This window comes from Pelophylax lessonae, assembly GCF_965119305.1.
Source record: "Pelophylax lessonae genome assembly, chromosome: 5".
Taxonomy (NCBI): Eukaryota; Metazoa; Chordata; class Amphibia; order Anura; family Ranidae; genus Pelophylax; species Pelophylax lessonae.
The window spans coordinates 397,070,628-397,085,215 of NC_138772.1; the positions used below are offsets into that span (position 1 = coordinate 397,070,628).

Genomic DNA, 14,588 nt, shown 5'->3' on the forward strand with positions numbered 1-14,588 from the left:
TGAGCCGGCTGATTGGGAGGCATTTTCCAGAATTCCTCCCGAGTACCCCTACCCACATATACCCCCCAAAAAAGATGGTGTGTCTGCAGCAAGCGCGGATCTAGGCGTGACACCCATAATTATTGTCCCGACTGTCCTGACTGACCTGGTCTTTGCCACGGTGATTGTTTCCGTCGCTACCACACACTAGCGGATTATTAGCATAGGGTACAGCACGGCACAGTTAAGGGCACACTTACACAGGGTCTCGAAAGATGTTCGATGGCTATCGTCATTTTGAGAGACCCTAACCTGGAACATTAACGTTGAAGAAAAAAAAAGTGTAAAAAAAAATTACAAAAAAAAAAACCTAAAATAAAAATTACAAAAAAAACCCATAAAATAAAAAAGCCAAAAATAGTTGTCGTCTGAGTTATTTTTCTGTTCTTACTCTGCTCTTCTACTTATACTCTTCCTACTTTTACTGTTTTTCATTGGTACTTTTCAGTTACCAATGTAATGTTTTATGTTTACTGTTCAGTTTGCCTTGCAGGTACACTCATCAGCTGCCACACTGATTTATATATATTCTGACACAAACAGCGTTTGCGCTCAGCATATATAGAAATCTCCGATGGCAGCGCTGTAGGAGGTGATTTCACCACCACAGTTAAATAAAAATTAGTTTGGCCATGTGTACCCATCATTAGAAAGTGGGTTTAGATGTTTTGGGCGGCTAATGATGGATGTACTACACCTTTTCTGGCGGATATTTCTTCATCCACATTGATCGATGTGGATGAAGGAATCTGTTAGGTTCTCTTTTTTTCATTCAGCCCACAGGCTGCATGAAAGAAAAAAAAAACCTACAATATATGCCAAACAAGGACCAGCAATGTATTGGTATGTTGCTGAGTGGTTATACCAGGATGATGCCTGCAGATTTAGGCATCATCTTGGTATTGTTTTTTACAGTTAGCGGTTGGCTTACATGTAAAAGCGATCCTAGCAGATAATTAGCTGCTAGACTGCTTTTACAAGCAGTGGGGGGGACTCCCCCCCATGCCGCCTTCCGCGGTTTTTCTCAGGCTCTCCTGTGCCACCGGTTAACACGAGAGTGCAGGCGGTGCTTCCATTATCTGACCATAAAACTGATTGGAGACTAGAATGGCTCCAATCATCTCTATGGCCTAAGATACCGGAAGCTACGAGCATTTCATGACTTCTGTTTCGCCAGAAATAAACAGGGTCATTGGGAAATTGGGAAAGCATTTTATCACATCAATTTTGGTGTGGTCAGATGCTTTAAGGTCAGAGGAGAGATCTAGAGTCTAAAAGACCCCAATTTTTTTTAAAAAAAGAGTACCTGTCACTACAGATTGCTATCATAAGGGATATTTAAATTAACTGTGATAACAATAAAAATGATTAAAAAAAATGAAAAGAAAGGTGTCAAAATAACATAAAAAAGCAAAAAAAAAAAAAAATTCAAGCCCCCTCCCCAGTCCCACCGTGCTTGTGCGCAAAGGCGCACGCAAGCGTTGGTCTAGTGTCATATGTAAACCACAATTGCAGCATGCATGTGAGGTATCGCTGCGAATGCCAGGTCGAGGGCAGTAATTCTTGCAGTAGACCTCCTCTGTAAGTCCAAAGTGGTAACCTGTAAAGACTTTAAAGGTTTTTAAAAATGCACGTAGTTTGTTGCTGCTGCACGGGCGTGCGCAATTTTAAAGCATGTTATGCTTGGTATCTATGTACTCGGCATAAGATCATCTTTTAAATTTTACCAAACAATTAGGAATTATATAGTGTATTTCTGCATTAAATTTTAAAAAAGTGTTTTTTTTCCACAAAAATTGCAATTGTAAAACCTGTATGCAAATACCGTGTGACGAAAAAAATTGCAACACTTACCATTTTGTTCTGTAGGGCCTCTGCTTTAAAAAAAATATAATGTTTGGGGGTTCAAAGTAATTTTCTAGTAAAAAAAATATTTTTTTTCATGTAAACAAAAAGTCACAGAAAGGCTTGGTCTTCAAGTGGTTAGAAGAGTGGGTGATATGTGGCTAAGATTGAGCATAAAATGCCAGGACAGTTCAAGCACCCCCAAATGACCCCTTTTTGGAAAGTAGACACCCAAAGCTATTTGCGGAGAGGCATATTGAGTCCATGGAGTATTTTATATTTTGCCCTAAGTTTCAGGAAAATGACAATTTGTTTTTTTTTTACACAAAGTTGTCACTAAAAGATATATTGCTCACGCATGCCATGGGTATATGTGAAATGACACCCCAAAATAAATTCTGTTGCTTCTCCTGAGTACAGGGATACCACATGTGTGAGACTTTTTGGGAGCCTAGCTGTGTACGAGACCCCAAAAACCAATCACCACCTTTAGGTTTTCTAATAGCATAAAATGCTTATTTTACTTCCTCAATACCTGTCACAGTTTCGGAGGCCCTAAAATTCAAGACAGAATAAAACCCCCCAAATGACCCCATTTTGCAAAGTAGACACTCCGAGCTATTTACCGAGAGGCATGGTGAGTCCATGGAATATTTTATATTTTGCCACAAGTTTCGGGAAAATTATTATTTTTTGTTTGTTTTTTTACACAAAGTTGTCACTAAATTATATATTGCTCAAACATGCCATGGGTATATGCGAAATGACCCCCCAAAATTAATTCTGCTGCTTCTCCTGAGTATGGGGATACCCCATGTGTGAGACTTTTTGTCAGTCTACAGCGTACAGGACCCCGAAAATGAATCACCGCCTTCAGGCTTTCTAAGGGCGTAAATTGTTGATTTCATTCCTCACTACCTATCACAGTTTTCAAGGCCATGAAATGCCAAGATAGCACAAACCAACCCCCCCCCCCCCTTTTCGAAAAGTAGACACCCCAGGGTATTTGCTAAGATGCATGGTGAGTATTTTGCAGCTCTCATTTATTTTGGAAAATGAAGAAAAAAAGGAAAATGCTTTTTTTCAATTTTCAAAACTTTTTGCCAAAAAGTGAGAGCTGCAAAACACTCAACATGCCTCTCAGCAAACAGCTTAGGGTGTCTACTGTCCAAAAAGGGGTCATTTGGGGGGGGGGGGGTTGTGCTGTATTGGCATTTCATGGCTTCCAAAACTGTGGAAGGTAGTGAGGAGTGAAATCAACGATTTACGCCCTTGGAAAGCCTGAAGGCGGTGATTGGATTTCGGGGTCCTGTACGCGGCTAGACTTCCAAAAAATCTCACACATGGGGTATCCCCATACTCAGGAGAAGCAGCAGAATGTATCTTGGGGTGTCATTTCACATATACCCATGGCATGTGTGAGAAAAATATCATTTAGAGACAACTTAGTGTTAACATTTTTTTTTAAAATGTAATTTCCCCAAAACATGTGGCAAAATATAAAATATTCCATGGACTCAACATGCCTCTCAGCAAATAGCTTGGGGTGTCTATTTTCCAAAATGGGGTAATTTGGGGGGGGGTTGTGCTATCTTGAAATTTCAGGGCCTCCAAAACTGTGATAGGTAGTGAGGAGTGAAATCAACAATTTACGCCATTAGAAAACCTGAAGGTGGTGATTGGTTTTCGGGGTCCCATACACAGCTAGGCTCCCAAAAAGTCTCACACATGTGGTATCCCTGTACTCAGGAGAAGCAGCAGAATCTATTTTGGGGTGTTATTACACATATACCCATGTGTGAGCTATTTTTTATCTTTTAGTGACAACTTTGTGTAAAAAAAAATGTAATTTTCCCAAAACTTGTGGCAAAATATAAAATAATCCATGGACTCACCATGCCTCTCAGTAAATAGCTTGGGGTGTCTACTTTCCAAGATGGGGTCATTTGGGGGGGTTTGTGCTATCTTGACATTTCAGGGCCTCCAAAACCGTGATAGACAGTGAGAAAGTGCAATGAGAAATTTACGCCCTTTGAAATTCTGAAGGTGATGCTTGGTTTTGGGGTCCCGTACACATCTAGGCTCCCAAAAAATCTCACACATGTGGTATCCCTGTAATCAGGAGAAGCAGCAGAATATATTTTGGATAATTGAATGTTATTAAAAACGACCTTACCTTTTCAATCTGCAGCCACTGTAATTTTCTGAAAATGCAATGCAATATGGCTCCCTGGAGTTGTTCTGTACAAAGAATGTGTACTGACCACACCCCAGAAACATAATTTCCTGCTTGTGTGATTGGCTCATCAATTTTCCCAGAAGTCTGTCTAAGATACAAGCCAGATTTCGGGCATCCCCTGCACCAAAAATGTCGGTTTTGGTGAGATACTCCCAACAGGAACACGTCTAAAGGGTTGCAGGCCCAGCAGCTTTCCTCAATAGTGCTCTGCAGTTTGCACAGCTGATAGATAATTTTGAAACCACTCCCATTTGACCCACTTAGTACAGAGGCAGAGGAACAAACAATGATTTCTTCAGAATAAAACAAGGTAGGAATCTGCAACAAAGTGTTTTAAAATCCTTGTGATGTACACAGATCAGCCAGAGGGGAATGTTTTTTTCTCAACAAAAGTGGAGTTACACTTTAGTGCCGGTTTACACTTTTCCGACTTGTCAGGCGACTTGGTCGCCTGACAAGTAGCGGACCGTGCTGTGCAATTGGAACCGTTCTAAGTCGCTCCGACTTAGAAAAAGGTTCCTGCACTACTTCAGGGCGACTTGCATTGACTTACATTATGTAAAGTTGTTGCAAGCCGCGCCGAAGTCGCGGTGCACGGGTGATGGCATAACTCGCCCGAAGTCGTGTCGCCCTAGTGTGAACCGACACTCAAATAAACTAAAAATAAATAAAACCAAGAAGCCGACTGGTTACTACGCACAGCTGCACCAGATTCTGTGTGTACCAGTTTTAGCAAATCTGCCCCATATTGTTCTATTTTGGGCCTACATTCATCAGATAAACTATTATATTAAATACATCAGAAAAGTCATATTGACAATCTTCCTCGTATTTCCAAAATAAGCAGCATTTCCATTGTAGCGTGAAATTCCAGCTAATGACAAATGAAATCTGCCCTCCCACAGGAATAATATCCTGTGCGCCTGAATGGGCATAGTATGAGTTCCAAAAAAATGTTTTGTGTTTCGTTCTAATTAAATTATGCCGACCTAGGGATTGTATATCCTGTCTTCAAAACAACGAGTGAAAATCAGTAGCAGCTGGGCACGCAACAATTCATTATTAAATGACTTTTAAATCGTATCAATAAGTATTCTAGTTGATTCCAGCAAGTATTATGTCATATCAGTAATGCTTATTTTTATATCATGTTCAAGGTGCAAAACTTTGCACAACATGCTATAAATGTGGCGATAGCATCAACGCCATATCAAGCCTGAAGCGGTTAAATATGTGTTTCTCATTTGGGCACTAATGCGATCCAGGCGTCCTCTGTTCGCCATCTCTTGCCTGTACAGTAACACTATGCTTGCTGCTCAGTCACCCCACTTCCTATCAGATTAGGGATACACACTGTGGAATGCTATGGTAAACTCCATCCTCTCCCTCCTTGTATCACTGCTAGACAAACATCCCTTCAACCTCCTGTAGTGACACCCATAAACTTCAAAGGGGAGGAGATGGGGAGTGGCGGAGCTCTCAGACACATATGTACAAAAAGCACATGGTTTTGCAATAAATGTGCAGTCCCAGGAATATCTTCTTCCCTGGCTGGTCCTTTGTGCTTTGTTGAGGTCCCTGGAAATATTGTGCTTCTAGAGGAGTAGGTGACATCCCTGCGCCTGCATCAAGTCTGCAAAGTTTGGAGCAGCATCAGCAGCTGTCGTATGACAGAGTAGGAGGGAGTTTAACTCCAAGGCTCAGCAAAGTCTGCTAGTTAGAGCCATCTCCTTCTTTTTCAGGGAGTTGGGATTGAGAAAACAGAGGGCTGAGTCCCTCATAAAGGTATCACCTAGCTAGGCTGTCACTGACTACTTCCAATATGGACATATAACAACTTAGAGGAGCACCAGGCTAGAGACTACTCAATAGAGGCACCTCCAATCTGCCCGCATTGTCCACTATTGTGTCAACATGAAAGGTAAGTCTATGGACACCAGACTGTGCATCTAGAAAGAATAATATTGTTTGTAAATAGTTTATCATGCCTGGCTTTGTTTGTAAATAGTTTATCATGCCTGGCTTTGCAGCTACAGACTCATTTCTTGCAATGTTAGTAAGCATAGATTCTTTTATGGGGTTTGTTAGAAAAGCAGATCTGCAGATTCCTATTTAATTCAGTGGTACGTTGATGGTAGCAGTTTGACCTTGTTCACACCAACAATGACATTTCTGCGTTTATAGGACGTCTCTAAACCCATGTAAATGCAGGTAAGGTTTTTAAATGATATCATTCACACTGTGCGTTTACCCGCGTTTAGCTGCGTTTGTTGTGCGTCTTGGGGAAAACGCATGTAAACTCAAGTACATTTAAAAGCCACAGAGCTTGATCTGGGGAGCATATATGTTTGTTTAGTTTTCCCAGATATTTTCTGCTGCAATTAAATAAATCAAATTTAGGAGGCTAGTGTGAGGGCGGCATTTGATTTGCGTTTCTTGGATTGTAACAGGCCCTGTTGTGATGTACTTATTATTTTTACTATTACACACAGCAGCTTAGTGGTTGGCACTTCTGCCTTGCAACCAGTGCCGGGACAAGGCCACCTAGAGCCCAGGGCGAACATGCCAAACTGCACCCCCCCCCCAAGATGTATGAAATGTATGAGCATTATATGTTAGCAAAAATACCCCCCAAAGTATAAATTTCCCCTCCTTCCAGGACAAATCCACCCCTTGCTGAAATCCCCCCTCTCAGTACAAATCTTTACCCCCCCCCCCCTCCTCCCTCCCTTCCAGGTCAAATCCTCCCTCTCCCCAATTCCCCCCAGCAAACATCTCCCTCCCCCACCCAAAAAAAAGTCCCCCTACCACAAATTCTCTACTCCTCAAATCCCCCCCCCCCGGTACACATCCTCTCCCTCCCCACACCAAATCCCCCCCCTAGCACAAATCCCCCCCCCCCTCCAAATTTCCCCCCTAGTGCAAATACCCCACAAATCCCCCCCTCCTAGCACAAATCAGCTTCCCCATCCCCCCTCCCAACACAAATCCCTCCCCAAATCACCTTTCCTAGCAAACCCCCAAAACTTCCCCTCCTCTAACAATTCTTACCCACTGCTGCCCCCCAAATTCCCCTAATCTCCTTGTGGTGCCCCCCATATCACATATTACTACAGTGCCCAGGGCAGCTTCCCCTCCTGCCCACCCCTTGTACCGGCCCTGCTTGCAATACTGTGGTCATTGGTTCAAATCTAAACCAGGACACTACCTGCACTGAGTTTACATGATCTCCCTGTGCTCCCTACAAAGACATGCCGGTAGGTTCATTGACTCCTGTCCTCATTGGCCCTAGTATGTGTTTCCATGCATGTGAGATAGGGACCTAATGCTCAACATATGCATTACAATCTGCAACAGAGGTAGCACTACAACTACACTATATTGTCAAAACTATTGGGACGGCTGCCTTTACACGCACAGCAACTTTAATAGCATCCCAGTCTTAGTCCGTAGGGTTCAATATTGAGTTGGCCCACCCTTTGCAGCTATAATAGCTTCAACTCTTCTGGGAAGGCTGTCTACAAGGTTTAGGAGTGTGTCTATAGGAATGTTTGACCATTCTTCTAGAAGCACATTTGTAAGGTTAGGCACAGATGTTGGATGAGAAGGCCTGGCTCGCAGTCTCTGCTCTAATTCATCCCAAGGGTCTATCGGGTTGAGGTCAGGACTCTGTGTAGGCCAGTCAAGTTCATCCACCCCAAACTCGCTCATCCATGTCTTTATGGACCTTGATATGTGCACTGGCGTGCAGTCATGTTGGAACAGGAAGGGGCCATCCCCAGACTGTTCCCACAAAGTTGGGAGCATCAAATTGTCCAAAATGTCTTGGTATGGTGACGCCTTAAGAGTTCCCTTTACTGGAACTATGGGGCCAAGCCCAACCCCACACCATAACCCCCTCCACTAAATGATTTGGACCAATCTTTGGAGTGTGGGAGGAAACTGGAATATCCAGAGGAAACCTATGCAGACACAAGGAGAACATGCAAACTCCAGGCAGGTAGTGTTGTGCTTGGGATTAGAACCCAGTGACCCTAGTGCTACCAGGCGGAAGTGCTAACCACTTAGCTCATACTACATCTTTTTGGTAAAATTAAAGTTGACTGTGCAATGAATATACAGTCAGATTGTAACATGTATGGTGACCCTTAGATTGTAAGCTGCTTGAGGATTGGGACTGATGTGAATGTACAAAATATATATAAAGCGTTGGGTAAATTGTCAATAAAGCACTTTGCAAATAAAAATAAAAAATACAAGTTTATACAGCGCCAACAATTTGCACAGCACTTTATAAAATAAAGGGAGACAATACAGTTACCATACAATGTAATACAGAAGGGTTAGGAGGGCCCTGTCCATGAGAGCTTACAATCTAAAGGAGAAGCAGGTCACACCCAAGCCTTTTGCGCTCGCACAGCACAGCGTTCAAACGCACAAGGCATCATTTGACAACAAAGTACAACTACACAAGCCCTTGCCAGCTGAAGTAGTATAGGAGGCTGTTGAAAAGTTCCTTTGCCCCGTCTGGCATTTTCCTGATGTGTTTTTGTCTTCTGCTCCTCTGAGCACAGCCCCACGCCAGCCTTTCGTGATGTGCTGTTTTCCTGCGCACATCTGGAAATGGTTATGTGCCAGTGGAGGCAGGACTGGCTTGTGAAATAAATTTGGCATCCATCTATCCAGGATCCACTGACTGGAAAATATTTGCTTTTTTTTCAAACATATTTGAGATCAGAGCATAAGTGGAGGTTACAAGTTTGAGGCATGCTGGTCTAATTAAGTTAGCGAGACATAGAGCATCCAGTCCAGGATAGGTTCAGTTCGGTAGATGAAGCGGCTTACAGAACATTACTGCAGGCTGAGACTGTAAAAACAAACAAGCAGAACAACGTATTTATTAAACTGGAATACTGCTTAATTGTAGCTGGTGGAGCCTTCAGGACATGAAGCTTATTTATAAGCCCTTCAAATGCAAAATGATACATTCCAGATTTAGGATAATAAAAAAAGGGACTTGCTCTGCATCTGGACATTTATGTGTTAATGTAGCGAGGTTGTACTAACCGTTTTATAATATACAATCATTCTGTTTCTTATAGAATCCTAATAATTGATCAGCTTGATATTATATAAATAGGTCAGATTTGTTTGTGTGTGTTTCCTTATGTGTTCATAGAGAGTTCAAACTTCAGTTTACTGGAAAAGGCTGTACAGTGATGACTACATTTCCAGCATGTGTGCACCAACTGGTCATTTAATATTGCTCTTCACTTTGAGATCCCCCCACCATCCAAAGTATTGCTACATATGTGGCCCAGACATTTATCATTAGCCATTTGCTATTGACATAACTTAAATCAAAAACTGTAGTGGAAGAAATATGGAGGCTGCTATTGAGGACCTCATTCTGAAAATGCTAGAAGCATGGCTGTCATCTGGACGCAGTACAATGCAATAATTTCCTAATTGCTGGCCTGATCTGCAAGCAGGAAGAGAAGTCACCTGATTCTCCCATCCATGCTGAAAAGCATGGATGAACAAATATGTAGTGCTGGATATCATATTCTGAGAGAAGTGCCATCTTAATAACATCATGGGCCCCTGGGTAAAGTTATGCACTAGGGCCTCACCAGTCTTTATCAGGTGTCCCTAACACAGTTCCCCCTTACTTCAGATGCCCCCATCACAGTGTCCCCATCCATCAGGTGTCCTCATACATCAGGTGTCCCCATCACAATGCCCCCATCCATCAGGTGTCCCCATCACAGTGTCCCCATCCATCAGGTGTCCCCATTCATCAGTTGTCCCTATCACAGTGCCCCCATCATCAAGTGTCCCTATCACAGTGTTCCCATCACTGTGTCCCCTTACATCAAGTGTTCCCATCACAGTGTCCCCTGACATCAGATGTCCTCATCACAGTGTCCCCATACATCAGGTGTCCCTATCAAAGTGTTCCCATCCATTAGGTGTGCCCATCACTGTGCCCCCACATTAGGTGTGCCCATCACTGTGCCCCCATCCATCAGGTGTCCCCATCACAATGTCCCCTTTACTGTGTCCCCATCCATCAGGTGTTCCCTTAACAGTGTACCCTTACATCAGGTGTCCTCATCACAGTGTCCCCATACATCAGGTATCCCCATCCATCAGGTGTCCTCATCACAGCATTCCCATACATCAGTTGTGCTCCACCCTTCCCGATTGTACTCATAGATTCCACCTGCAATGAAGTCAGCTCCTCCCTCAGCATAAGGTCCAGCTCTCTTCCGCCCCCTGTAGGAGGGAGGAGAATGCTTAATCCTTTCTCCTACAGAAGCCAGCTGCTGCACCCTTTGACAGGAGTGACATTGCAAGTTCTCCTGTCAAAGAAGAGTGGCAGGAGCAGCCAATTTGCCTGTGCACCCCCAACCCAACATGGCATCTGGCCCCCCCTTGTTCTGGCTCTGATCATGGGGCCCCCATTCATCTGGGGCCCTTGGGCAGTGCCCAAGTGTGCCCATTCATTAAGATGGCCCTGTCTGAGAGTTAACATGTGTGGCTTTCACATGCCCTAAAAGTGTCTGATAACCGATTGAACAACTGCCTTTTGCCATGTCAAGTAGTGCAGACTAGGGATGATCGAACTTTTCAAAAGTTCGGTTCGACCAGAACACCCGAACTTGCCGAAAGTTGGGCCCGGATTTCAGAACCCCATTGAAATCAATGGGACCCGAACTTCGGTAATCAAAAAACACCATTTTGAAGCCCTAAAACCCAATAAATGCCCCTAAAAAGTTCCTAGGGTTCTGGGTCATGGCCCAGGGACTATTAATCACACAAAAAAAGTTCTTAAAAATTGTCATTTTTTTTTGAAGTTTCAGCTCTGTAGCATGTCCAGAACCAGAAAAAAAAAAAAAGTTTGTTTGTATTAGAATTAATATAGAACATGATGGTGGCTTCGCCCCTGTCACCCGGCTTTTTCATGCAGGCATTTATTGGGCTTTTTTGAGGACATGTTTGGAGTCAGGCATGACATCTGAACTTCTGTGTAGGGGTATATATATACACACACACACATGTATGTATATATACACATACACATATATAGGTGTGAAAGTAGCAGAAACCTATGCTTGCGCTAATGAAATAATTAACAGGCATATGTCTCCGCTCCTATCACACCTATATATGTGTATGTGTATAAATACATATGTGTGTGTGTATATATACCCCTATACAGAATTTCAGATGTTTTGCCTGCCTCCAAAGACCCCCAAAAAATGCCCAAAAAAACGCCTGCAAAAAGACACCTGAGCGTTTTTGTAGCAGGCGTTTTTTTGGGCATTTTTTGGGGGTCTTTGGAGGCAGGCATAACATCAGAACTTCTGTGTAGGGGTATATATACACACACACATGTATGTATATATACACATATACATATATAGGTGTGAAGGTAGCAGAAACCTATGCTTGCGCTAATGAAATAATTAACAGGCATATGTCTCCGCTCCTATCACACCTATATATGTGTATGTGTATAAATACATATAAGTGTGTGTGTATATATATACCCCTATACAGAAGTTCAGATGTTATGCCTGCCTTCAAAGACCCCCAAAAAATGCCTACTACAAAAACGCCCAGGTGTGTTTTTGCAGGCGTTTTTTTGGGGCATTTTTTGGGGGTCTTTGGAGGCAGGCATAACATCTGAACTTCTGTTCTGGGGTATATATACACACACACTTATATGTATTTATACACATACACACATAGAGGTGTTATAGGAGCGGAGACCTATGCCTGTTAATTATTTCATTCGCGCAAGCATAGGTTTCTGCTACTTTCACACCTATATATGTGTATGTGTATATATACATACATGTGTGTGTGTGTGTATATACCCCTACACAGAAGTTCTGATGCTATGCCTGCCTCCAAAGACGCCCAAAAAATGCCCAAAAAAACGCCTGCTACAAAAATGCCCAGGTGTCTTTTTGCAGGCGTTTCTTTTGGGCATTTTTTGGGGGTCTTTGGAGGCAGGCAAAACATCTGAAATTCTGTATAGGGGTATATATACACACACACACTTATATGTATTTATACACATACACACATATAGGTGTTATAGGAGCGGAGACCTATGCCTGTTAATTATTTCATTAGCGCAAGCATAGGTTTCTGCTACTTTCACACCTATATATATGTATGTGTATATATACATACATGTGTGTGTGTGTGTATATATACCCCTACACAGAAGTTCAGATGTCATGCCTGACTCCAAACATGTCCTCAAAAAAGCCCAATAAAACGCCTGCAACAAAAAGCCGGGTGACAGGGGCGAAGCCACCATCCTGTTCTATAAGTGTTCTAAGAGAAACAATCTTTTCTCTATAGCGGTCACCCTGACATGGAAGGGTTTTGTCACCCTGCCATAGCAGTCAGAGTCAGTTAACCCTACACTACACTACGGTCACCCTGGCACTTAACACTTTCCCTACAGAAACTAGATTATTAAATCTAACTATAGTGGAAAATAGTACCCAAACTACACTAGATATCCCTTTCCTCACACTAATAATTGCTAAATGACACTTTGAGAGCAGAATTAACAGAACTGCTTCCACTCTTTTCCACATCCCTGTATTAAAATGCTAGAGATTTGGCGGGGCTATCTTATATACTGGGGGGCGTATTCACTAATGATTGGCCTCTGGACCCCCTAGTCACTCTAATCACATTCCTAGCATTCTCCTGCCCCCTCAATTGGCTTTTACTGATGGTTCTGGTCCAATCACGGGTTTTTAAAGCCCAGTTCCTGTCCCATTGCATTTTGGTCAGTTCTGGTTGCCGAATTCCGAACTTTTTCAGCAAAAAGTTCGGAATTCAGCCGAATTTCGAACAGTCAATGTTCGGGTCGAACCGATGGTCAACCCGAACCGTTCGATCATCCCTAGTGCAGACATGGCCCTCCATGGAATACATTTTGTCCAATTTGTCCCTAATTTAGTCTGTGTATGAGCAGCCTAAGGGCCCATTCACACCTAGTACATTTCAGTAACACATTAACACATGTGAGGTAAAGCAACATATTTGCACATTATTGTGAGTTATGTTTAAAGTGCCCAATAATCTTGAAGGCAGCCCATACATATTGCAACACACTGAAACTGGACATGTAGTATTTTTATATTTTGTTTTTAACAATGTTCACCACAACACATGGATGGTTCACATTTACATTTTGTTGTCCAAGTTCTAGGTGCACTGGGGTTACATTCAAAATCAGTGTGTATGGCCCCTTTAAAGAATCTAGTTAGTCTTTATGTATAAGACTTTTACTTTTCTTTGCTTCAGATTTTTAAAAATGTATGCCAATATCAGCAAAGTGCCCATTATCTTTGCCCCACATTGAACACAATTCCTGTAAATGAATAATAAGGTCAAAAGGGAGCATGTTTGTGCATTCATATTTGACTATAGGTCAGTCTGCACATTCAATTTCACTCATAAGCCTGTCTGTGCTTTTATAATGTGATGGCATTAACAGGCATCCAGAATAATTGAATCACGTGACATGCAAACTGAGCTCGTGAGCCAGAATAAGTGTGTGTGGCTTGGAAGTTGTGTATAATGAGGTACCAACTCTATCACTTCATAATTATATCACATACTGTACATTAGAAATGTATAAATAATTCAATTATATGTAGGAATATCCCATTACAATGTTTTTTAGAAGTTCAGCTTATGGCCATTTCACATTATCGGTCACTGGTGAGAATCTGCAATTCCTGCCAGGAGATAAACTACCTCCATGCTCAGAGGCATGGCTAGATTCGTATCCTGTAGTAATCAATGGTAGATGGCGCCACTGTTCGCATATAACCGCTCATCTGATTGGTTCTGGACACAGACAGTTTGCATCCAAGGATGGTGGTTCTGGCTGCAGAGAAACTGGATGATGATGCCAAGTTTAGCTGCATTTGAACACTGCAGTCCAGCCATCTCTAGCTATCCATCTGAATGAACCCATAGACAGCACAATAACGTTGTCTGACACCTACTGGAAGTCAGCATTCCTAAAATACGTTGTTTGCATTCAGATGCATTGTCATTGACTTCTATGGGCCTCCCCACGCGCTAAAATGCAGAACAAAATGAAGATGTATTTTTAAAACTGCGCTGTAGTGCTGAGATGGGCACTATCTTTATTATGGCAAACGATGACACAGCTATTTTAGCTTGTCAGAATGCATGCCTAAAACACAGCAGTGTAAATGGGCCCTAAATGTTATTACAGGAAAACATCTGACTATACAGGTGCATTTCATAAAATTAGAATATCATCAAAGAGTTAATTAATTTCAGAAATTTAATTTAAAAAATTAAACTCATATATTTTATATAGATGCGTTACACACAGAGTGATTAATTTCAAGCATTTCTTTCTTTAAATTTTGATGATTGTGGCTTACAG

The 14,588-nt window shown here is 42.3% G+C and overlaps 1 protein-coding gene across 1 annotated transcript in view; it reads left to right on the forward strand.

The window, feature by feature from the left end:
* Positions 1-5,657: 5,657 nt before the first annotated feature.
* COLEC12 (collectin subfamily member 12) overlaps positions 5,658-14,588 on the forward strand; it is a 220,781-nt gene continuing 211,850 nt past the window's right edge. The window contains exon 1 of the mRNA XM_082259210.1: positions 5,658-6,044. Coding sequence (XP_082115336.1) covers positions 6,038-6,044 — 7 coding nt within the window. The 5' untranslated portion in view covers positions 5,658-6,037. The remainder of the gene's footprint in view (positions 6,045-14,588) is intronic.